This window comes from Gymnoscopelus microlampas (assembly GCF_963454915.1).
Source record: "Gymnoscopelus microlampas genome assembly, chromosome: 4".
In the NCBI taxonomy this organism is placed as follows: domain Eukaryota; kingdom Metazoa; phylum Chordata; class Actinopteri; order Myctophiformes; family Myctophidae; genus Gymnoscopelus; species Gymnoscopelus microlampas.
The window spans coordinates 21,592,982-21,617,884 of NC_139941.1; the positions used below are offsets into that span (position 1 = coordinate 21,592,982).

Here is a 24,903-nt window from a genome sequence, read left to right on the forward strand (position 1 = left end):
TGCACGTATTTAAAATCAAAACACTTTATTTAATCTATAAATAAACCAAGCAAAGGTAATTTTGTAACAACATTCCTGACTTGGGAGAACAATCAGGCCCTGAATCTTGAAAAAAGCCATCAAACAAAGATTTTTCATCACTTCACTTAGAAAACAAAAGAACATGGCTATCATTACTCAGCAAGGAAAGGGCATTAGGATTATCAATTGTAAAAGGCATTCACAAATTAACTGAATATTTACCCTTTTAGAGAATAAGAAAAACAAATCACCAACTAGTTTGAGGTGCAAAACTGGAAAATGAATTCAAATTCAGCTACAAAAAGATCAAGGTTAACAGATTTGTGGTGGTGGCAGATTTATTCTGGCCAGGACCAAACCAGTGACCCTGGATTCTTACCAATTATGAGTTAGTGCTGGCTGCACTTGGCGTTCTTTCCCAGTCCTTTTATACATGTTTGGAGAATTAAGTGTATAATATAATCCCAGCAGGATCGCAAAACCGCAACATCCAAGGGACAGAAAAATATAATCCCAGCTCTTTAAAGGCTAGTTTATTTTTGTTACAGTGGATGTAGGACAGATACTGTATAGTGAGCTTGTGTAAACCAGTCTCCTCTGCTGATTCATTCTTCAAGGTTTTCTACCCTTTTTGCGTAGTGACTGTCCTTCGCCGGAGAAGGCAATGAATCTGCTCAAAGGGTCATCCTGAAAGTAACAATGACATATAAATGTAGACATATTCTGCACACAGAAAACTAAATGTAATTGCTTCATATTCATTTCAGTACTTACATCATCTAGAAGTTTCTTGGGCAGAGGCCTAGAGTTTCTGATGAAGGTGATCCTGCCCACTTTGTATTCATAGTTAGGAATGCCTCTGTGTGAAAGAAGTTAGTAGGCTGATTTAGAGCAGAGATCACAAGTGTAATGACTCAATATTAACAGATTTGTAGTACACAAAGATGAGAGAACTGTGGGTAATATGACAGATAATATTTAGGATGCGAAATCAAAAATAGATGCTAGATATCGTCGCAGTCACGCAAAAACCTTTTTATTTATTTTCTATAGATCAGTGCTATTGAACACCATTTACGTCTTGTGTGTGGGTTTTACAAATATTGAACCAATGAAAAGTATTAAACAGCGCTTCTGACTAAATCTCCTAACTTCATTGGATCCTCTAACTGTTAATAATAGGTTAATTAGAATGAAGGACTCCACATTAATGGTCAAAAACCTCCCAACTCCACTTGAGCTGTATTTGGGTAAAGTGATGATAATATAAGGACACATTAAAGTATCTGACAATGTATAATGTCACCATACCAACTTTGATGAGGCAGTATTATGTTGTTCTAAAAACATGTATTTTTTTCTTCATTTCCTGAAAAGTTCATATATTGTTTCTGCCCGGCAGCAGAGATATCTTACTTACTTCTTACCTAGTCTTGTTACCTAGTCCCAGCAATCTAGTTCCTTAACTCCCATACCGCTATGTGACAAATGTTCACAAACGAAACTGTACAGTTGAAATGTCTAACCTTTTAATATCACTTGGGTCAATAGGTGCAGGGCTGGGCTCAATGCCCTTCAATTTGCCATCCAACCGATTACCAGAGCCAGTGAAAGCCTGAGAAGAAAAGAAAAGAAAAAAAATACATTTATTTTCACTAACATCAGCTAATTCAGATCAATAATTGATAAAAACACAAATTTTGCAATGTATAAAAATGTAACCAGGTCTGACCAACACTGTTCTATCATGTACATCAGAGCTTTTCAGGAATAGCAGAAGAGAAAACATTGCTAAAAAACTATAAAACTATAGTATACAAAACTATATACACACTCTGAATCCAATATCCATGTCTGCATAACTGCTGGGATCTCCTTCTTCCTCCTGTCAAAAGAGTGAATGTTGTTTCAGACCATCCGCAGCATAGCTATTCTAATCACATTCAGGTACTTTTAATACAACTGTTTCCTAGACAAATAATCCGGTTTGTCCTTACTGTGGGTTCCTCGTGGTGCTGGGGCCGTCTAAATTCAGGTTCTTTGTAACCCAGTGGAGCATCAAAATCCACCTGAGAAACAGTAAGACTTAAGACTTACTACAAAGCAATGTAAAGCTATACACGAAGTAAAAGAATTACCTATGAATTCAGCATTTGTTCGTAGTGTTGTATTTATTAATGGACAGTGATGAGCAGTATATAGTGAATCTTACGTTCATGTCACACTCAATGATGGATACTGCCTTATCTGGCTTGGTCTCCATTACCCGCAGTTCATAGATCTGAAAAAAGTAGTTATTCTTAACTGAACAGGCTATGATAGAGATACAAATATAATTTAACATTGGACCTGCACTATATAACTGGAATACATCCAATAGATTTTAAAATGACCTTTTCGTTGTAGTTGATTGCGACGACATCGCCTGTTGTCAGGCAGGCAAAGTTTCGCAATGCGTTTTCCAACCTGGAATAAATAACACCAGTTAAATCCTACTCATAATTTGGGGAGGATTACGTTTTTATAACAATGATAGTTACATTTAATTGCAAAACTTTAAATATAACTCCTGCTTTTTAATCCTGCTGAAAAGTTACTAAATTAATTGTCTGAAACATTAAAGGTAGGGTAAGTGATTTGCTTTGGTTAAATTAAGTGTTAAATAGCTCTATATTCTGATAGTAGTCATTGCTATAGAGTGTTTGTTCAGTATTAGGAGTCTCCTTGTCTCTCCACCTCTTTATTAAACAGAAAATGCATTTTCGTTTCAGTTTCATTTCCAATTTTATCCAACCAGGACAGAGAACTCAATCAGGATACAGATTAAACAAGTGACATTGGAAGTGATGACACTAAGAAATGAGCAGACGAAATTGGAACTGGAACACTATACAAATTAAGCTTAAAAATGGGTACTTTCTCCTGATTGGCTGAGATTTTGACACCTACCGAAAAATGTATTTTCTGTTTATTAAAGAGCTGGAGAGACAGGGAGACTCCTGTTACTGAACAAGCACTCTATAGCAATGATTACTATCACAATATAGTATTTTAACCTTTTAACAAAATACTTTTTGTTTTAACCAAAAAATATCACTTACCCTACCTTTAATAAGGTAGAAAACATGAATTAGGTGATATTGAATATTTCATACACTGCTTTCGGGTTTGTAATGTCCAGGAAGTCTGGGCTCTGTGGCTGGAATTTGGAGTACGTGGCCACCATGAGGTTAACACTTTCTACCTGGACCAGACCACCTTCTTCCAGCAGGAGATTCTGCATCATCTGCAAGGAAAAATAAACATAACTACATGTTTATTGCATGCTATGTAACAAGTAACCGTATCATAACAACGTAAATCCCTCTCGGTATACAAAATTGTTGATCTATAGTTCAAAACACAGGTCAACATGACACATTGCGAGATTGTAGATCTGCTATTTTTTTTAAATAAAGAAATAAAATAATGTACAACTTGCCCAAAATTATGAAAACAAATGCTCTATTTGTTCAGAACATCCATCATATTTTATCTATGAAAAATATGAGCTCACACAAGCTACAGTCGGACATAATAATGGAAAAAGTGCACACAAAAACCTTGATGTTTATTATCCGCTCACATACTGTGCAAGTATTGTGATGATGGGTTCAGTGAAATAGTGACATTAGTTTACAGCAAAATGACCCATTTCACCCACACCTACTGTAAGCTGTGTCACTTCTGTTATTTCTTACCCAGTGTGGTAGGTAGCAGATCCCCTCATCTGCAACAAACTCCAGAACACCACAGTGTGTCAATCTGTCCGAGTTCTTGTTGGTTAATTTGAACAACATTGGATATGTGATGTTAAGTCTGCCTGTAGGGGCAAAGAAGAGTAGAACGGTGAGACACAGATATAATGACTTTTGCATTAAGTATGGTACAGGAGGTGGCTAAATACAATGTACTTACTGAGCTGATCAAGAGCAGAGGGTGGCATTATAACTGTAAAACAAAAAAACATTAATAATTCTGACTCTGGCCAGAACAATAATGATTATATGTATACAATTTAATTGAAGGTTCTGTTTACACAGTAAATCCTTCTCATCCATCATTAACAACTCAGAGTGTACAAATGTAACCAAATGGATGATTATGGTCTATGGGTCCATTTGGTTTTGTACAGTACAGTACAGTACTTCAGTCAATTACTTTTTCCTCCTTTCTCCACATCAGAGCGGTCGTTCGGACCTGCCAGCATGGACACAGAGAAGCAGCGGTACTGGGTGGAGAAGCGGTTCTGGAAAGCCCGTGGGATCGGGTGGTCGAACATGTTGAAGGAAAACTGTGAACAAAAAACAGTGGCGGAAACTTCATTTACTTGCGTAAAAATACAAAACTACTGGCATTAAAATGTACTTAAAGTACCAAAAGTAAAAGTACTCATTATGCAGAATGTCCCGTTTCACTCACAAGGTATCATAATATGTATAAAATGTATAACAATCTTTCGAAATTGGCCGATCTACAAGCTCACAACGCGTTGTGAGCTTGTAGATCTGCTATTTTCAAATAGCCAACGTTTAAATGGGGCTGAAGTGGTTAATGCAGGTTTTGTAATAATAATCAAAATCTACAAAAACGAAATAGTAACTTAAGTGTACAAATAGGGGGAGTAAAAGTACAATATTTGCCTGTGAGATGTAGGGGAGTAGAAGTAAAAAGTAATGAAAATTGGAAATACCCCAGTAAGGTCAAAATACCTTAAAATTGTACCTATAGTTAAGTACAGTACTTGAGTACATGTACTTAGTTACTTTCCACCACTGACAAAAATCATATTACAGACCGCATGAGCAAAACGCTCACGGACGTTTTACAGAATACCTTTAATGTCTTGTTTAGCCTGAATTATCATGACGGGGCAGCTTTGTTGAATAGCCGTTTGCTAACTGTTCAAGTACGATCTGCAACAGGGAACAGTTTGTCATTACCTGTCACCAACACATCTTTGCGTGTTTACTCACCATGTTCACAGTGACGTTAGTGTTTTCGATACAAATATACTCTAAACAAAGCTTGGACAGTTTCTCTGGAAAAAAAACTGTACGAGAATTCCTAATGTTGTTGTCTTCCGCTTCGTCCCGGAAGTGCATGAGCCGACTGGAGGAAGTGACGACATAGGGGACCCTGTTGACCGAGACGCCCCATTGGCCACTGGGTCTACGCAGATCGTACGTCACGCGCACGCACACGCACGCACACACAGACATTAACTCTATGACATTAATCCAGATTGCAGCCCCATAAACACTCTCACACACACACCCACACAAAAAAAAAACATCTTGCAAAGAAAGTGAAACATTTTGAATATTTCTGAAACATTTTAACAACGTAAATATTGGTTCCTTCATGGCACAAAATATTTTCAGAAGGGGGGTCCGTGGCAGTGGTGAGAACCACTGCTATAAGGCATTTGGAGACAAATTATGTTGCCATCATGAAGCTCCATTATTACTCCACCTTTAGCCTCCTTCTCATCCACAATGAGCCCCTCACTCTTCCACCGTCTTCTCCAACTCTTTCAGCGTCTCCCTCTTCTCCCCTTACTTCTCCATCACCAACCCTTACCAAAAGTCTCTTCAAAGGTCACATTCATCTCTCTCCACCCAGTCTGACGGAGTCTGAATAGTCACACAATCTTATTTTTAAAAATAAACTCCACCTTGCGTCTGAACAGTCACGCAGTCCTAAAGATAAAACAAAATCAACTTCATACCATCACCTTGATCACCTTCCACTCTGTCCACCTTATTCTTGATGCTGGGGTTGAATCTAGCTTTGGACCGGTTGGTTGATAAGCTCTTGGATGAGTGTGTCGCACCCTGCAGGCCTTCATGATTCTCACTATAGCAGCTTCTAAATATATTTTGAGGTACCAGTCTATGTCGCACCTCATTTATGCATTAACATCGTAATCTTGTCCTTTTAATGGTGAAGTGTGCATGAAAATGTGGACACTGTCTCTATTTCCTCCTTTTGCGAGTCGTGGTTGAGCATTGGTGTGCTGTCAAACAAGGTCAGAAAGTCTTGTGTAGCTCCTTCTCATTCATCTACAGTACGGTCTTGTGTAGCTCCTTCTCATTCATCTACAGTATGCTGTCATGCAGCTCCTTGTAGTTCACCGGCTGCTGTTGAAAGCCAACAGCATGACCATTTGGTATGTTGTCATCATGGCCACGTAGGGCTAGGATAGGGATTTGCAGAGATGGTGCAGCCAGGTCAACTATCTATTGATTGGTGCTGATTCTAGAACTCAAACATCTGTACATTCTCTACTAGTTCTTGAAGGAAGGCAAAGGTAGTTCTTGAAGGGCCAGGTTGCTTGCAATACATTGCTTTGAAAGCTGATGCCCAGGTCTACCACGGTCGCTCAGACTACTTGACTAACGTAGTAGAATTAATGAATTTCTTTATTTTTGTTTCCGTTGAGCTGCATCCGAATTGGCCGGTCCTCATGTGGCCAACTCATGCTATCAACTTCATCTATATTGTCTAATGCCAACTCTCTGACCTCACACTTGTAAATTTCTTCTTGCAGAAGATCTTCGTGCAGAGTGTTGATATAATTGAATAAACTGTCTATATTGTCAACTCCCTTGCTATAAATTTCCCAGTACCTTAGGTACGTCTGTAAAGTGTTCTCATTTGATTCCACAACATTCATGGACAACTGCTGGACGTGATGCTTCAGAAACACCTTTGTCTGTGTGTATAATTTCTCTGGGTATGCACCACACAAGTCATAAATGTCATGGATGCTGTCATTCCATGTAACTCTCTCCACATTATCAAGCATCAGAACTGCCTTGATTGTTGTTTGTAGCTTGTTCCACTTCTCATCAAAATCCACCATCCGTGGTCTCAAGGACATTGTATGGCTACTTTTTAGACTGGACTATAAGTTAACTTTGTAATAGTTAAGCCCCTTCGGCATCAGTGCTGCTGTTTTAACCTAAACTTGTTCCCTACTTTTCTCCCTCTACTCTCAAGTCCTTATAGCCTACACCACCCGCAGTGACGTATGATCAATACGTCACAGGAACATCAGTACAGCATAATGAATGTCACAACCCGTTGTGGGGGGGAAATTACTGAAAGACAATGAAGAGAACAAAGAGGTAATATTTCCCCACCGCCAGGAGCTGTGAGAAGATTTGACCTAAGATGTCATGTGGCCAGTCTATGATATCAGTTATCTATTATGTCAATACGGTGAGTTTCAGTCCAATCTGACCTCCATTGACTTCCAGTATAACATTTTAGTTTAATTACAATAGGAGGGATAGGTCCAATGGTTTGCGAGATTAGCTCCAGATAGACAGTCACACTCACAGATCGTCTTCTATGACGTCAGTCATCTATTACGTATGACATATGACTCCATATGTCCCACCACCATTCACTTCCATTTTCAAATTTAAATTAAATAGTTAAAAAATATATAAAGAAAGACTGGGTCCAACAATGTAGTGGGTTTATGTCGCCAGTCTGTGATTTCAGTCACCTATAATGCATCTGACATGACTCCATATTTTGTCAAGGTTTCATGCAGACCCGACTGTCATTGACCTCTATTATAAAATGAAAGTTAAATATTCTTGTGTTTCTTCCTGCCTGTGACTGACAGTGGTTCAGTTTGGCTTTACATGGCTCGGTTTGGCCCTAATAATTATAATTAGATTATTATTAATTATAATAAAACATGCAAGGTCCATTTAGTAACATCTCCATTCATACAGATAATCCCCCTGTACGGGCTCACATCTTCATGTCATCACCAACCATTTTATACAAGCAAATGCCATTGAAAGAAACCCTTTAATACGAGTCTTATGAAGACCAAATCAGACATACAGGGTTGCAGTATTGTGATAACAAGATTAAAACATGACTTAAGTCTGTTTCTGTCAGACAAAACAGGGATAAAAAAATTGCTCTTTTAAAAAAGAGGCACACTTTTGAGTCTGTTAACCACTTTCACCCTAGTGCCCCATTTTGGGCATGTATAGGTGAACATAAAGATGCGTTGTGAGCTTGTAGATTGGCTAGGGTTACGCTGACGTCTCTGTAGTGAGTCATTCTTTATTTCCATGTTCTTTGAAGATATGATGTTCTCGTCTTACTTCCTCATGTAGGAGGCCAACCTTTGGCCACTTCCTGGTGCATGGCTTCAGGTAGCCACTGGCAGTATACAGACAGGAGGACTGAACGACACACACACACACACACACACACACACACACACACACACACACACACACACACACACACACACACACACACACACACACACACACACACACACACACACACACACACACACACACACACACACACACACACACACACACACACACACACACACACAAAACAAAAAGGTTAGGCACAGCTTAATAAAAAACATAAAATAAAACACTTTAACATATTAGTGCAAATGCTCACATTTGTCGTTTTTTATCCAGGCGGAGAGCAGAGCATCTCTACAGTCAACCCTCTCGGAAACCAGGGCACCTAGTAAAGCCTGTGTCCTGGGCTGCAGTCTGGGAAAGCAACGTAACAGCAAGAGAATGTATACAGTAAAATCCTGTTCATTTATTTATTATTTAACTCTGAGTGTAACAATTTTGCATGTTTTCTTTAACACATGTTAAGGGACACTTATAACTTACTTTGCCCATGTCTTCAACATGATGGAGGGGCTCGAGAGTAGGTGGGCACTATGTTTCTTCAAATTAAGACATACCTGCAAAATTGACATGTGATATAAAATATAATCACATACAATTACCATGTCACATCAAAGATTAGGAATATCAGGTTTTGAAAGAGTACCTGTCCCTCAAGCAGGAACTTTGCAAACAGCTTGTAGCGTTCCAAGCCATCTGGGTAATCCATCTCCACTGCAGGTAGCTGCCAACTCACACGGACTACACAGGATAGATTGAAGAGAGAGGACACTTTACAGGCAGTGTGTACAGTCTTCCACAAGTCAAATTCATTCAAAAATGTGCATCATAAAATCATTTTCCAGGTCCTTTTGTTTTTCCAGCAACATACCATCCTACTAAAAAGCCATAGGTCTCTTCACATAATATGTTCAGCTGCGTTTAAAAACAACTTTAAAAAATACTCAAATTTTGCCTATTCATCCATTCAGCCAGTGACACTTACAAAAGGTGCTTTGACGGTGACATTTGATAGCGCCTGTGGAGGAACAGAGCCACGGAGGCGGGGTCTCCTGTGGAGGGCCGAAGTGGCAGTACTGGGGCAGGAGCTGAGGGACCCACTCTGCTTCTATTGCAGACACACCTGAGAGAGACAGCAGGAAACGGGCACAGGCTGGGCAATTAACCGAAAATATATTGAAACCGACATTAACCAACCAATAACCGACTTATGATCGAATAATTGAGAAGCAAGTTCTTTTTTTTCTTATCTTTTTCGGACTAAATCGATGATTAACCACTTAACCCTGTAGTATATTTTGTTGCACAATGGTGGCTTGCAATAATAGTAAAAATAGCCAATCTACAAGCGCACAACACATTATGAGCTCGTAGATCTGCTATTTTCACTTTTTCGTTATTATCGTTCATTAACCGTAATCGAGGCAAAAGTTTGAAATGATCGTGATACTGATTTGAAGTCCTATCGTCCAGTCCTAGCACAGCGTCTCCATTGTGGTTACTACTGTCCTTGTTAATGTGATTTGATTAACACACCGGAGGTGTACTTTACCTCTCATGTACATCTTTGTGGTCTCCATGACCTCCTGGTAAACCACAAACTCAGGCAGGGTTTTGAACAAAGCAGAGCTGGGGTGAATGAACACTGGCTCATCCAAAAGAGGTGTCTAAAGAGAGATTTGAATAAAAGACAAAATGTTTAAGAGGGAAATAAACAACTACAGTTTTCTGAGAAAAATATTAGCCCCCCGATGTAACTTGCCTTGTATCCGTTCTTCCATTTTGGGTCTAGAATCTCTTCGGCCTGTACCCGCCGGGCAAGATGGTCTCCTAGTCCGGCCAGCACAATCTGCCGCAAGCAGACCACCTGGCTCGCTGTGGGCGGAGTCATCTTGGGATCCACAAACACTCCCACCTCTGGACATACCGCATTCACTACAAACATACAATATGAATGCTTATTTGTCGCATGTGTTATACTGGTTATCTGTAAGTGTGTGCGTGTGCGTGTGCGTGTGCGTGTGCATGTGCGTGTGCGTGTGCGTGTGTGTGTGTGTGTGTGTGTGTGTGTACCTACCTGCATTGGTCAGTTGCCCTCTAAGCCGCCTGATTTCAACCATGGCTTTATACCTTAGGCCATTTTCCTCACAGAACTTTGGTTTGCAGCCAGCAAACTCACACGCACCAACTGCACCTACAGTTGCATACATACATATTTAGATATACACATACAACATACTGCATATACTCCGACATAAAAATACCATAATTATGCCAACAACCTCTAATGGTAAACAAGTAGAGGTCTACACACACACACACACACACACACACACACATGGTTAAATCATAGCACATTATGAGTAACCTTACCCAGCATGACCATGAGGTCCCCCAGGAGGAGAGAAGCTCCCTGTCCAGCCCACAGTCTCCTCATCTGGTTCAGGCGAGCTCTACGCTGGGCCAGTGTGGAATTCTCATCCTCAGATCCTGCAGGTCTGAGAAGGGAGGAAAATGAGTTAGTAGTTTAAAGCATGACTATTCACATTGAAATTACAACGCAGGACAGGTCTTCATAATAGTCACACATATATCGGAGTCAATTCAAATGTCTGAGAAAGCTTCTGAATCGACAGGGGATTCTGGTGCAAATAAAGTTTTTGAGCATAGAGAGGAAATGATGTAGAAAAGTTTAAGCAGTTTACATTTACCGCAGTGCATATCAGCATTTAACCACTTTCAACCTGGTGCCTGTTTTGGGCATGTCATTCATTATACACATATGTTAAAAACAAAGTCAACTAGAAAAGCCAGGCCAGGTTGCCTACCCAGGGCCCGTAAACTTTGGCCCGCAAAAATGGCCATTCCACAAGTTCCCAATGTGTTTTAAAAATTCTTTGAGCATAAAATAGGGCTTATATGGTTATACTAAATCAGTCATATGATCTTTTGTAAAGATTATGCAGCCCACCTGTCAAGGTCTTCAAAGAGCTCCCGGACAGTCATGGCTGCTACCACAGCGATAACGAAGGGCAGGCAATCCTGTTGCTTCCCTAGTGCTAGCATCTTGGCATAGCGCGGTGACACAGGGAACGAAGCCATTGCCCTGCCCAGGGGTGTGATAGGACAGCTCAGCCTCGCTCGCTCCATCTCTTTCACACTATAAATAAAGACCGGTTAGGCATTGATCAGTCAGTCTATGGATCAATTATCTCATCACACAAGAGTAAACAGAAACATTGTCATTGAGTATATAGAGTATTGAGCTAGGGGAAAGATAAGGGGAGGAGAAAGGGTCAAGGAAGAGGGTGAAAGATAAAAGACAGCGAGAGATAAGTAAAGAGGCAAAGAGAGTCAGTATGAGACAGTGTAACAGTTAGGGCGATTTATGCTTAGCTGCGTGCCAGTGTCACGCACCCAAAAATAGCTGATCTACAAGCTCACAGTGCCCACAGTGTTCACAGTGTTGCACTGCAATGTATTGTGAGCTTGTGGATATGCTATTTTTGGTGCACAACTCAGTACACAAGCTTAACCCATTTAGACCTGAGGCCGATTCTAAAAACGCCTTCTAAATCCTGACCCAAGTTTTCTGAAAAACGTATTTCTTTTTATTCAAAAATTACAACAAATGTATGTTGCTGTATACTGTACATAGCAACAGGAACCCCAAAAGGGGTTCCCAAACTTCCCGTCCTGAAAGGTATAGTTACAAATAGGGGTTCCCACCCAAAATGGGTTAAGAGAGTTACCTCCCAGTACGAGGCGGTTCTGTAAGAGCTCCCAGAGAGATCAGTAATTGCTCTGCTGCGACCAAGGCCTCTGCAGAGGGAGGCGTGGGGAAGGGAAAATTCACCACCTGAAAAGATTGTATTAACACACTTCTGTGAAAACACAGCATGGGGATATCTTTCAGAAACATATGTATGTTCAGGTCTGGGTGGGGGGTTTACTGACTTTGTCTATATTCAGGTCCTTCATCTGCAACACCAGGTCCTCCACTGGTCTGCGAGTTATCTCCGCTTCTGAGAACGGACTGAAGTCACCAAACACTGCAGACGAGTATAACCTAATGAAACAGTATAGGAATTATTAATACAACAAGAAACAAACCCCAATACCTGAAGGTGAGAATGACTATGTAACAATAGATACAAAGGTGTCGAGTTTGAAGTCAGTAGACCTTGGTGTTTTTCGTCAGTGCAATTAATAACAGTGGAATCGATACGGATGCCTCTAATGGATAATGGGTACTAGGCAAAAAGAAAAGGAGCTCACAACGTGAGGTTTTGTGAGCTTGTAGTAACTCAAGCTTTAGAGGAAACACTGTGCTGGGGAGTTACGCTGGGTACTTCCCGTCCACAAACTAGCAGCTAAAGTGTTTGCACTTTCGGACCTGTAGCAGTGCCCCGGTTCTGTTCGTCCAGCTCTGCCGGCTCTCTGATTGGCTGAGGCCTGGGAGGTCCAGGAGATCTTGAAAGAGGACACGCCAGTCACACGATCGTAGTAGCGCTTCTTCACTCGACCACAGTCAACCACATACTTGATCCCGGGAATTGTGAGCGAGGTCTCCGCCACATTGGTAGCCACCACGCAGAGTCGAGTGCCTGGTGGTGGGGGGCTGAACACCTATAGAAAAGAACCAGAAAAAACAGACGCACAAAACATTGGATCCATGATGTATCACAACTACTATCGGCTTATTTTTGTACTGATAACAGAGCAGGGATATACCATGGACATAGTACATCCAGACAACAGTGACATACATGATGTCACGAAAGAACAAAACATAGGAAATTCCAATATGAAACTTGTTAGTACGAGTAGAATGAGTAGTTCACCCAAAAAAGTACTTATTTTCTATCAATTACACACCCCATGAAGCCTTGAATTCTTGTATTTTTGTCGCAATCATTTGGTCAGTTGACTCTTTGAGTAGAAGACTCTTTGAGTGTCCGCCTGCAATCTGCAAATTATTGGCTCAGGAATGCGAAAAAAAACAAAACAATCTCCATGAATTCAAGGCTTCATGGGGTGTGTAATTGATACAAAATAACTATTTTTTTAATACTCCTTTAAGAGTGTGAATATTTTATCATATGTAGGTCGGGAGAGGCTTACTGTCGGTATCAGCCGATCATGCGGGAGCCTGTCCCCGTTACAATGTGCTAGACCCCTGGGGGATGGATTGCTAAGGTGGAGCGCCACACCTACTGTACCATCAGCTCTCAGTACTTTACTGCACGACTTTCCTCACCCAAACCGTGCTACTCATACGCTGAGTTGGCGGTGCCCGGGATCGAACCCATGACCTTGTGGTCCAAAGGAAACTCCTTTGTACTTATCGGTGAAGTATTTATGAAGATTGCTATTTCCATTTGGCCAAAGGTTAGGAGATGTACACCATCACCATGCTAGTCTGCATGCTAGTCTGCATGCTCGCAAGCGGCTTAATCGTCAATGATGCCGTCTGAATGTTTGGTGTGGTGAATAGCTGTTTTCACCACTGAAAACCGCACTATAATTTATGTGGCTTCGTTCACGATCTGCACACCTCGCAACAAAGTTCTTGAAAATCTTAATCATGACAGCATTCATATCAGACAAAGTTTCAATAATCTCACCTTAGCCTGCTGCTCCGGGGCCAACAGAGAGTAAAGTGGGAGGACATAGAGAGGAATGGACGGGTCTGCCTTCTCCTCTGCAAAACATCATCATCATCATCATTAATATGCAGTCATCTAAAACTGGTCATGTTGGATCCTGGAAAATCAGCGGTCTGTCTTACTCGTGTCGTCGGGATCGTCTCCCATGTCCAGGTCGGAGTCCTCGTAGTCCTCGTCTCCTATCCCAGCCTGCCTGTCCTCGTCCCCTTCGTCCACCGGTAAGGCGGAGTAGTTGTCCAGGTCAATACGGGGCAGAGACTGAAGACACAGCACAGAAAACACTCTAAGAAACCCCTCACACATAAACACTCATAGATACAATATGATTTCATACTGTGGAAAATAGATTTGTCTTTTATCAGTAGAGGGTATAATGGAGAGTGAGAATGACTGCAGGTATTAGGGGTCTTTGACGTACAACGGTCTGTTTTCGTTTGGACTTCTTAAACTTCCTCATCTCATCTGAGGCGTTTACCTCCTCTTCTTCACCTGGTAAGAAACAGAGTGAACTATAAGCAAGTGAATGACACAGTGAGTGAGAGACTGACAGAGAATTGTGCGAATAACGCTATGTTGACACTGGCAGCCCAAATCCACTGTCTTGAGTTTTGTGAATTAGGTGGTTTGAAATGCGGTTAAAATCTAAAGCCTGAACAAAGCCTAAGCGTGTGCGTGTGTGTGTGAGGTCCTCACCCGTGGCTGTGTTCCCCTTCCTGAAAGGGAAAGCTTGCCTCAGTCTTCGACACACAGTGTGGACCTCGGCCTGGCCAGTCAGAAACACCAGGATGCCACCTAAAGAACATACGAGTGCATGCTTCAGTCATAAGGAAAAAAACATGTCTATAAACTTTATACTGTTATGTAAAGTAACCCAAAACGAATATTATGTGAAAAGGATAACATGCATATTGTGAAATGTCAGCTAAATATGGTCACTAATACTGTGGTTGCAAAATACTATTCTGTTTGAATAGAATTAATCACTCAATCCCTATATACTTCACTGACACCTCAGGGGTCCCCCCAGGGGTCTATACGCACCAAATCTCTTTGCCAAAAATAACTTATCTACAAGCTTGTAGATCTGCAATTTTCACCAAATGTTCGCCCCCAGAATAGGGACGCTAGGATTAATGTGCATAAAGTATTCCTATTACAAGCAACTTCATTTGGGCCCGAGACTTTGCCAAAAACCTTTGTTTCTGAATGTCTAAGAGACTGTCTGGATGTGTACCTGGTGGCAGCATGCGGTGGATTTTGCAGGTCTTTTGGAAGACCTCTCCGGTGTAGTCCTCTAGCGGGGTGCGTTTGTTAAAGTGGATGCTGACAGGGAACTGGCGGGCCTCCACTTTGATGATGGGCGGAGGTGTCTTAAACAGCTTCCCGTTTTCCGTGAAATCTTCCACACGCAGGGTGGCCGACATGATCAACAGCTTCATGGGCATACCTCTCTGTGTGGCACAAGGAACCGTAGATTAAAGGAGGGTAACTCGTAGATTTCTACCTCAAATTTGATATCACCCTCTCGAGCATTATTATTCATCATCTCTATGAATATGTCTTGTGGCTCCATTTTGATTGTTATTTTCTAATTTTCAAAAAAAGAAAATGTGGGATATTACAAGAACAGTGGATTAACGAAGGGGCAGTGTGGTAGGGTAGTGGTTATAATATAATGGAAATGTGTCACAGGTTCAATCCCCCCATTAGCTAGTGTGTAATAATCCTGTCCTGTGAAACCACGATGAGCATACTACTTATTTTAAGTCACTCTGGATCGCAGTGTCACCTAAACGACTTACAGTAGTATTCAGGTGAAAAGTTACCTTAAGGCTTAGTAGAAGACTGAGGATATACTCTGTAGAGCCAGACCGATCGATATACGGTATATACTGTAGGTCTGGCCAATATATCAGTCATTATTTGACTTTTTTGACAACATCAGCATCTGCAGTTATTTTCGTTTTCACCTTCGTTTTCGTTCAACCTGGCGGCCCTATTTTGCCTATGTCAATATAGGCAAACATTTGAATAGGGCTTAAGTGATCAAATAAAGTTTTATTTTTATCTAACAAAATGTTATTTGTGTTTATTTTTATTCATTTGTTTGTTTATAAGTTAAATGTTCTCTAAAATATATATTTTTTTCAAATGAAATTGGTTAGATGTTGCACAAAATATCGGTCAAAACATCAGTAATCAATGGTCTGCTCTCACAAATTGGGATCAGACCCAAATATCTAGCATTGGTCGAGCTTTAGTACAGTGTATATGTCACACCATTTGATTTGAAATACAGATTTAATGATCTAAGCACAATCTTGTCACATCCAATGACTAGACGGGACGGTTGCTTGCCTTATTCCTGAGTGGGACGATACGAGACAGCAGGCCAATGAGGATGTCAGTGTACACGCTCCTTTCATGAGCTTCATCAATTATTATCACGCTGTACTTCTGGAGCAGGAAATCCTACGAGACAAGACAATGTGACCGTGTTAAGTAGACAAAGAGACAGAGATCATGTATGTGAAGACAGCGAGGGGAAATGAGTGAGCTACCTTCTGAATCTCCTTCAATAGGACACCATCAGTCATGAACTTGATCTTGGTGTCACTTGTCACGTTCCCCTCATATCGAATCTGGTACGACACCACCCTGAAGGATAGGGATACCCCAGTGTATTCAGACAATACAATAAATAGTTCAATATGACTACTTCCTCTCTCAAATCACGTCTCTGAGAAGACGCATCAACATGAAGAAATGTGGTTATTGAAAATATACAAAATACAGTGATTTTCCTACTGTGTGGGCAGGTTCATCTCTTTGGCCACTCGGTGGGACATGCTGACAGCTGCCACTCTCCGTGGCTCTGTGACACCTATAATACCACTGGCACTGGAGAGAGGGAGGGAGAGACAGAGCACATGAATGAACTCAACCTGCAAGCTTTCTGGAGGAAAGAAACCCCATAGTAACATTTTAGGTTGCTGATGAGACCCAATCAGCAAGTGGTTAGAGCCAAGGACATACTGTAACACATGGGTGAAATGGCCTGATCAGTGCTGGACCTGGTGCAGTCCCGGGAGGAAGTTAAATTGCTGAATGTCACCCCTACTCTCCACATTTCCTGTCTCCATCTTCACTATCGCTGTCGAGTAAAGGCTTAAAAATGCCACCTGCCCACCCCCCAGAAAAAACATTCAAAGAGGTTGTTAAAGGAAAAGGGTGTTTTTTTTTTACCTGGCGTAACCAGCCTCGTACAGGAACTGGGGAACCTGGGTGGTCTTTCCACTTCCTGTCTCTCCACAGAGTATGATACTTGGGTTCTCCCTGACCGCCTCCATGATAACCTGCTCTTCTCCGAGCACGGGCAGCTTCAAACGTGCTTCCTACAACACATACACATGTACAGAGATAAACACACACAATCTCAGTGTTAATGTAACTATGAGAGCAGAGTTAGACCGATATATCCGCCCTTTTGATGTCTTTGATGTCTCGGCAATTAAGGAGCCAAAGTGTAGTTTTCAAAAATAGCAGATCTACAAGCTATCTACTCAGCTAAGACCTTTTTACTTGTTTTATAGTTTTTGTTGTAGTTTTAAATGTTCTCAAATAGAATATTGAATCAAATCTTTTTCAAATTGATTAGAATTGATTTTGTACTTTTTCACAAAATATCGGCCAAAACATCGGTGAAGCTAGGACTCTCCAAAATCTCAGACAGACAGACAGAGACACACATGTGCAGATGAAACAAAAAGAAAAGCACATACTGTACCTGTATTTCTGGCAGCCTATCAACTGGAATGAACACTGCAGGCTGGCATGGCATTTTGCTGGGGACTTGGAGTTGGTCAGAAACCTCCTTCTTCTCCTCCTTCAGTGAATCGTTTACCACCACCTGTTCCTCTTCCACCCCACCCAGCTTGTCCTCTGTCTCCTGACAAGAGGAAAGAGCTCCCTTAGATTCACAGGCCTCTGTAGACTCCTGCCCTCCATCATTGCCGTCACCGTCATCATCATCATCAGAGGATGAGTCCAGGTTACTACTCTCTTCTCCCTTCTGTTCTTCTTCTTCCGCTTCTTCCCATTTTCGTTTCCTGTTAGCTCCGCTTAGGCTACTGATCTTTGGCCCAGACCCTCCGTCATCCACTTCATCAGGTTTCCTAGCAATAAACAAATTGTGAGAATTGCTGTAGCAGATACACAAACACACTCGCTGATCATATTGTTTCTGGGACAATCTGCATGTAGCTCAGCCTTTACTTTAGGTGTGTGTACATGTGTAAACCTACGTTTTACTCTGGTAAAGCTTGTCTCCTGTGCCCAGTTTAGAAGTGGTGTAGAGCAACTTCAGTTCAGACTCTGGAAGCTGTACCTCAGCCAGCTTAGTCAATATATCTGCTCTCTGAAGCGGACAGAGGAGAAGATGATGTTAGGATGTTTTCGAAATTAAAACAGATGATGATTAGCTCAAAATGTATCGTTTTCTGAGTGCCACTTACATGAGCTTTCTTCTCCTTGACCTCAAGGACCTTCTGCAGCTGTTTTTTCTGCTTATTGGTGAGAGGTCGTTTCTTTGAGACAGGTGTCTCTACACCTTTGGTCTTTTTGGCTTTGGTGGCCGGGAGAACCAGGACATTGCTGGCATCCACACCTTTAATTTTGTCTCCATCTGTTGAGAGGAACACGTACAGTAGGCTATGTTCAGACTGGCAGAGCAAATTAGAATTTTGACAAATTAGATTTTTTTAAACCTCATGGAAAACTGATTTTAACTAATTAGATTTGAACCACATTCCAAGCCACATTCGTATGAAATGTCATTCACATCTGATTTCTTAATATGTTTCTCAATCTGGACACTCAAACACTGAAGTCTGATTTATACTCCATTGTACAATGGCGTCGACAAAGTAAGTTAAGCATTGATCACACCTATGTCATTACCACAGCAACCAATGCAGATAAGTTGACAATGTCAAATAACAGTGTGGACAGTAAGACAGTTCGTCCTAAAGATCCTATTCGATAAAAAAAATCTGTAACCTCAGAGGCAGTGTTTCCCATACCCCCAAAAGATAAGTCAATTTTATTTTATATAGCACCAACATGCCCTTAACACAAGTTAAGGGCACTTTTCTTATAGAGCAGATCTAGACAGTGCTTTGTAATTAAAGAAACCTAATGTTTGTTATTTATCCAATTTATGTGCACCTGGTGTTTCATTTCAGAGACGTTACTGCGTTGCTGTCATTTAGTCAGGCTATTTTCTTTCCTTTCCACTGCTCCGTGTTTCACGAACAGCGGGGCTCAGCCCCCAGGCCCCAATGTACTGACATCAAGTGCACTTAAAGTCCAATAAAAGCCAACATTAAGTAATTAAGTTGAATAGTCAACCCCAAACATGACGCAAACGTTAGCTCTAAACTAGCAGCTCTCCTTACGACAACAACACGTCTAAGTCCGTCATGTGAGTGTTCGAGTTTGGAAGCATTGGAAGCAGCAAGCCTGCTGCCTCCTGCATAATGTGAAATTTCGAAACAGGTGGTACGAAAGACCGTTGAGTGATTTCCAATGAGTTCTTCCAAACATTAAAAAATAAAAAAACACCTGCACAGAATTTACTGACAGAAAGTAGGTCATAACATGTCTACGGTAGATTTTTATGAAACAAAGACATGACAGAGGATAACACAAGCTTTCTGTTCAGCTGCAATCTTGGCGATTTTAATGTTGTTTAATACAGTCAGATAGGACTTTTCGGTTCCAATGAATGGGCTGTCAAGGGTTGGTATTGCAACTTAGATGCCAAATAGCATTATAGCATCTAAGTTGATTGCTGCTAGTCGTAGACATCGAAACGTCAGTCACTAGCACCTTTAAAATAAAAAAGGCTTAAATGTCCGAGCTGCTCCAGTGTCCTCTCCTTCTTCGCTGCTGTTATGTCCCGTTCCTGTGACGCACTGGACCTGACCCGTATCGGTCTGTATCTGCCTTGTTTTGGCTGAGGCGCAGTGCATTCCTCTTCTTCTCAACAGGGTGACAGGCTTTTGATCCATCATCCTATGTCCATCAGTACTCTACAGCAGTGGTTCTCAACCTTTTCAGGCCGCGACCCGCCCAAATAATCATATTTGAACTGGGAGGGGAGGGGACCCCCCCACCCTGACAAGCACTTGGAATTCTAGGAGTTGCAGCATCACATTTTGTTTGACTCAGTTCCACAGATAAACATTGTGAAAATATTTGTGTTGACTCTCTTATTATTTGACAATTTGGCTAATGTTCTGGGGACCCCCCAAAATCATGTGGGGGCTCCCCGACTCACAGGTTCAGAACCACTGCTCTACAGTACTGATATTGGTAATCATTTGAAATAGATAGATAGATAGATAGATAGATATATTCTTTAAACAGGTAGGTTCTCATTTACCTTCTAATTCGACCACCACGTCTGTCTTCACAGCCTCTGTCGGCTGAGCGTCTCCTTGTCTTTGCAGTCTCCCTTTCCAGTTGTGATTCTTCCTCAGTCTCCCCATCTCCTCCAGAAGCCTGTGAAATGATCAGCGGAATAGTATGTGCTTTAAGTCTAAGCAGTTATAGATACGAATACAATGACATGCCACATTGTGGATAACTACACTAAACTAATGACGATAGCAAGCCATGTGTTATTTGCAATCCAACATAAAGCAAGAAATAAGCAATCACGCCATGTTAACATAATATGGTATTCACTACTAACCTTTATAGTTTGATTTTCCAAATAAGTGTATTATCTTCGGATCTTTTGTGACATTTTACAGAGTAAATTGTGGCACATTGACAAATCTCACGTGTAAACAAAATTGGTCCAGGGTGTTAAAAAGTCCGTGTTCAACACGCTCTGTCGAAGAAAGGTTCCGCTAGTGGACTAGAACAAATACCCAAATGCTATTATTCTTAACAACTACAAATTCTGAATGGTTGCATAGTTTAGGTTAAATCCTTCCTTAATTTGTCTTGAAAAGCGGCTTGTCTGCTTTTTAAGCAAAAGATAATATGCAACAATAACAATAGCCCTAGAATGTGATATAAGATATTACATGATACAAGGCTATGACTGACAACTTAAAAAATGCCGAAAATGAGAACGAAAAAAAAAAAAAACTAATAAGGAAAGGAAAAAAGAAAAATAAAGAAAATATAACAATAAGCCAAGTCGATTAGCTCAATTTGTTTGTTTGATTGATTGGATACTTTATTAGTCAGAAATGCAAGGTACCGTAAGACATTAAGGCTAAAAGGATAACACAAAAAGGTCCTGGGGACTTGTTTCCATTGTGGTCCTATTTAACTTCAGGTCCTCCATAAAGAGCTGTCTGAATAGGAGCTGGACCCAAACATCTATAGTTGAGTTCAGCTTCCATTTACGGTCAGGACCTATTTTGTTCTTTTACTTGTCTTGTACATTGAAATTGTATGCATGTATTTATTTGATATTTTTCTGTATTCTGTAGGCCTATGTCTCTGCAGTCGCTGCTACCAAGTAAGTAAAGTTTGTGTTTATCCCTTTGTGTTTTATCACTCAGCTGATTACTACAGTAATCTACAGTAATCAGCTGAGCCATATTCATAGCCCACGCTTGAAAGGGGAGTTGTATTTCTTCCAGTTTCTCAGTAGGCGTAATCACTTTGTGTAATCTTTTTATTCAGTTCTTTTGTGGTGGCCAAAATAATCCACCTCATTTCAAACTAAGACAGTCCAGAGACAGTGGCTGAACATTGTATGTTGAATCTTCAATTTAAAATGTAGGTATTTAGCCCAAATATCATACTTCAAACTTCAAATATATAGATATAGTTTCCCAGTCCTTTTGCGATGTACTGTACAATGCCATCTATGTATTGTTTTCAGTTGGAGAAATGTTTTATTATTCATAAATACATAAGAAAATGATAATGTGTGTCATTGTGTAGTATGTCAAGTGTCTATGAACCATAGTTGGTACTGTCCCCCAAAAAAGTTTAGAAAAAAAGGAAGAAATCATGGTCAATCATTTCATTTGCATCTTTTTAATACATAAACTTTTTCCACTACAAAAGACACAAAACAAAAAGTCACAATATAACAGTTATTGTGTTATGTATAAAAGGACAATACAGTTCTGCACAATTTGGGTCAACAATATTATGTGGACCTAATTAACTATAAAAAATGGTACGGTACTTCAAATAGCCTATATATTCATAATTATTCTCTATAATAAATAACAAAATACTGTCTCATTTCTTGTTCTGTCTTTATACATTACAAACAGGTGTGAAGACATCACCTTTAGGGTCTTTTAAGCTTGAAAAAACATTTAAACAAACATATTTGTTGTCCATTGTGCAAATGAAAAACTGTATTATTTTCTTCCCATCAGACATCTCCTTCTCAGATGCTGCTGTCCTTCAAGGGCTCGTATTCTGTATCCATCAGGTTCTCCCCAGAAATAAAGCTTTCCTCTGTGGTTCTCCTCGCGGCCCTGGACATCCTCTCGAACCTCCTCAGGAACACGATGACGCCCACCAGCAATGCCGCCTGCACCGCCACGAACACAAACAGGCACACCTGCGAGGCCAGTGCCAGGTCACAGTACCAGTAGTGACAGGTCTCCTGAATCTCCGCCTCAGTTAAGTAGACCACCAGCCTCCCTCTCAGTCCAGGGGGGGAACTGCAGTTGGCGTTGCTGTGTGATGTGTGGTGGCCATGAGGCGGGCGGAGCAGCAGGGCACGCAGGTACAGCACCCCGCAGTCACACGCCCATGGGTTGCCATGGAGAGAGATGGAGCGTAGAGAGGCGAGGCCATCCAACAGGCCATTAGGGAGGGTGGTCAGCAGGTTGTTGTGGAGGTGGAGCTCCGTTGTGCCAGGTGGGAAATGGGTGGGGAGCGAGGAGCTGGTCAGACTCCTACGGCTGCAGTCCACTTGACCTCCGTTGCAGGAACAAGTAGAGGGGCAGGCTGATGACCCTTGTACAGTGACTCTCGACAAGAGGAGCAGACACAGGAGTGATAGCCCCATCATCATAATTACTGTGAGCTGAGAAGAGAAGAGAAGAGAAGAGAAGAGAAGAGAAGAGAAGAGAAGAGAAGAGAAGAGAAGAGAAGAGAAGAGAAGAGAAGAGAAGAGAAGAGAAGAGAAGAGAAGAGAAGAGAAAGGAAGAGAAGAGAAGAGGAAGAGAAGAGAAGAGAAGAGAAGAGAAGAGAAGAGAAGAGAAGAGAAGAGAAGAGAAGAGAAGAGAAGAGAAGAGAATAGAATAGAATAGAATAGAATGTGTTAACTTTTAACTGACTGTCAGACAGATGACAAATATGATATTCAGAATCGTAAGGTTTGTCATTGCCCAGTACAACTACAGTAACACCGGAATAAGCATACGGTGTGGATATCACTCATCTAATCTGACAGCGAATATGGGAAATTTTCTTTCAAAAATGATTCCTCGAACATTCTCCGAAAATGATCCCTGACCATAAAATGTAACACATTATCAAAGTTATGAATCTTGTGCAGGTCTGTCGTACTGTTTTGCAGAAGCAAAGAATGAGACTATAGGAGACATACTGTAAGAGTAAAACCTCTCCATACTGTGTATATTATAACAAAACTAAAACACATTCAAATATGAGAGCGAGACAGTTGTCAGGCTAAACACAAATGCTATACATAGTGCACACATACAGGAAAGCAATTTGTAGTGGCTCTTAAACAAGCAAATAAACTACAGACTACTATATGCAGGCATGGGTTATATCATAGGTTAAACACGTTTCTGTGGTCATTAATATTAGAAAAAATGTCATTGTAATTATTTTACCTTCAGGGTTAAGAGTCCCCAGGGAAGTGTAAAGGAATAGCTTTTCTCTCTATTGCCTTAAGAGAAACAGTATCAGACACATACAGTACAGCTGGTTCTCACTGATAAAGACCCCCCCCCCCCCTCTCCCTCACTCACTCTCTCTCTCACACACACACACACACACACACACACACACACACACACACACACACACACACACACACACACACACACACACACACACACACACACACACACACACACACACACACACACACACACACACACACACACACACACACACACACACACACACACACACACACACACACACACACACACACACACACACACACACACACACACCATCACATCCCCACACATACCCAAATACGTCTCCCAAGGAACCGGAAGCATTTTGTATAGTGTCACTGTGTCAGCAAGGGCCACATACTACTGTTTATACCGGATGAACATGTTCTAAAAATGTAACATTAACATGAAAACTATTTCCATTCATATGTCCAACTTTAATACATTTTTTTATCTGACAGAAGGGGCTGCTCTGACTGGTTGGAATAGGATTGTGTGTGACGGGCAGCTTTGGAAAGTACATTTACTCAAGTACTGTACTTGAGTACAATATGAGGTACTTTTTCTTAATTGAGTATTTCCATGTGTGAAAAAACTTCAATACTTTGATGCCAATATCTTTGGGCTTTTACTCAAGTAAAACTTTGAATAGAGGACTTTTACTAATAGAGTATTTCTACATTGTGCTATTGCTACTTTCACTGAAGTAAAAAATCTGAGTACTTCTTCCACCACTGGTGACGGTCAACGGGGAAGAACAGCTTGAGAAGATAAAGCTGTGACTCAGCATTTGTGGCTCCATGCAGTGTCCACAGCTCTGTGGGCTGCAGCTCTTTTTACTGTGTGCATTCAGGAAGTGATATAACACAGTACATTGTGTTGTTTTTTCTCCCCTCCACAGGGCAGTGTTGAACTCCATAACCTTCAGAGAAATAATGCATAAGACAAACAAGGCTGAAATGATGTGAATCAAGTTGTTTTATTTGTCATACGATACCACTGTAACTGGGGGCACACGTGACGTTCCACGTCTGTCGAGCT

General features: G+C 41.0%; 3 protein-coding genes across 4 annotated transcripts; all 3 read right to left on the reverse strand.

The window, feature by feature from the left end:
• Window positions 1–8: 8 nt before the first annotated feature.
• On the reverse strand, window positions 9–5,165 carry ufd1l (ubiquitin recognition factor in ER associated degradation 1; the record flags this gene model as incomplete). Its single annotated transcript, XM_084055683.1, has 12 exons — window positions 9–708; window positions 796–880; window positions 1,548–1,636; window positions 1,856–1,906; window positions 2,019–2,090; window positions 2,234–2,302; window positions 2,415–2,487; window positions 3,177–3,307; window positions 3,762–3,883; window positions 3,979–4,011; window positions 4,222–4,354; window positions 5,037–5,165. The coding sequence occupies 12 exons, from the start codon at window positions 5,163–5,165 to the stop codon at window positions 634–636; spliced, it is 1,062 nt and encodes a 353-aa protein (XP_083911809.1). The 3' UTR covers window positions 9–633.
• A 2,709-nt stretch (window positions 5,166–7,874) lies between these two features.
• dhx37 (DEAH (Asp-Glu-Ala-His) box polypeptide 37) lies at window positions 7,875–20,800 on the reverse strand. Its single transcript, XM_084055672.1, has 27 exons — window positions 20,688–20,800; window positions 20,376–20,494; window positions 18,445–18,614; window positions 18,235–18,347; window positions 17,718–18,105; window positions 17,177–17,325; window positions 16,739–16,831; window positions 16,492–16,588; window positions 16,289–16,402; window positions 15,165–15,381; window positions 14,624–14,722; window positions 14,349–14,419; window positions 14,053–14,188; window positions 13,889–13,965; window positions 12,658–12,890; window positions 12,219–12,330; window positions 12,014–12,120; window positions 11,233–11,421; window positions 10,635–10,759; window positions 10,339–10,455; window positions 10,024–10,196; window positions 9,814–9,928; window positions 9,247–9,384; window positions 8,908–9,002; window positions 8,745–8,818; window positions 8,518–8,615; window positions 7,875–8,279 (listed from the first exon to the last, which is right to left on the reverse strand). Exons 2-27 carry the CDS (start codon window positions 20,479–20,481, stop codon window positions 8,203–8,205), a joined length of 3,483 nt encoding a protein of 1,160 aa, XP_083911798.1. The 5' UTR covers window positions 20,482–20,494; window positions 20,688–20,800; the 3' UTR covers window positions 7,875–8,202.
• A 1,203-nt stretch (window positions 20,801–22,003) lies between these two features.
• gp1bb (glycoprotein Ib platelet subunit beta) lies at window positions 22,004–23,854 on the reverse strand. 2 transcript variants are annotated; one of them, XM_084055692.1, is made up of 2 exons: window positions 23,788–23,854; window positions 22,004–23,002 (listed from the first exon to the last, which is right to left on the reverse strand). In XM_084055692.1, the coding sequence occupies exon 2, from the start codon at window positions 22,995–22,997 to the stop codon at window positions 22,362–22,364; it is 636 nt and encodes a 211-aa protein (XP_083911818.1). In that variant the 5' UTR covers window positions 22,998–23,002; window positions 23,788–23,854; the 3' UTR covers window positions 22,004–22,361. The 2 variants fall into 2 exon arrangements, with proteins under 2 accessions (XP_083911818.1, XP_083911819.1); XM_084055693.1 differs by having other exon boundaries at window positions 22,004–23,009; window positions 23,788–23,844.
• Window positions 23,855–24,903: the final 1,049 nt, after the last annotated feature.

Bases quoted from the DNA above. Each gene is read 5' to 3' on its own strand.
- dhx37 (XM_084055672.1), bottom strand. From the start codon at position 20,481: ATGGGGAGACTGAGGAAGAATCACAACTGGAAAGGGAGACTGCAAAGA. The intron at 16,589-16,738 runs GTAGGAAAATCA...CCTATCCTTCAG, and splicing joins GAGATGAACCTGCCCACACA to GGTGGTGTCGTACCAGATTC. The intron at 9,929-10,023 runs GCAAGTTACATC...ATCTCTCTTTAG, and splicing joins AATGGAAGAACGGATACAAG to ACACCTCTTTTGGATGAGCC.
- gp1bb (XM_084055692.1), bottom strand. From the start codon at position 22,997: ATGATGATGGGGCTATCACTCCTGTGTCTGCTCCTCTTGTCGAGAGTC.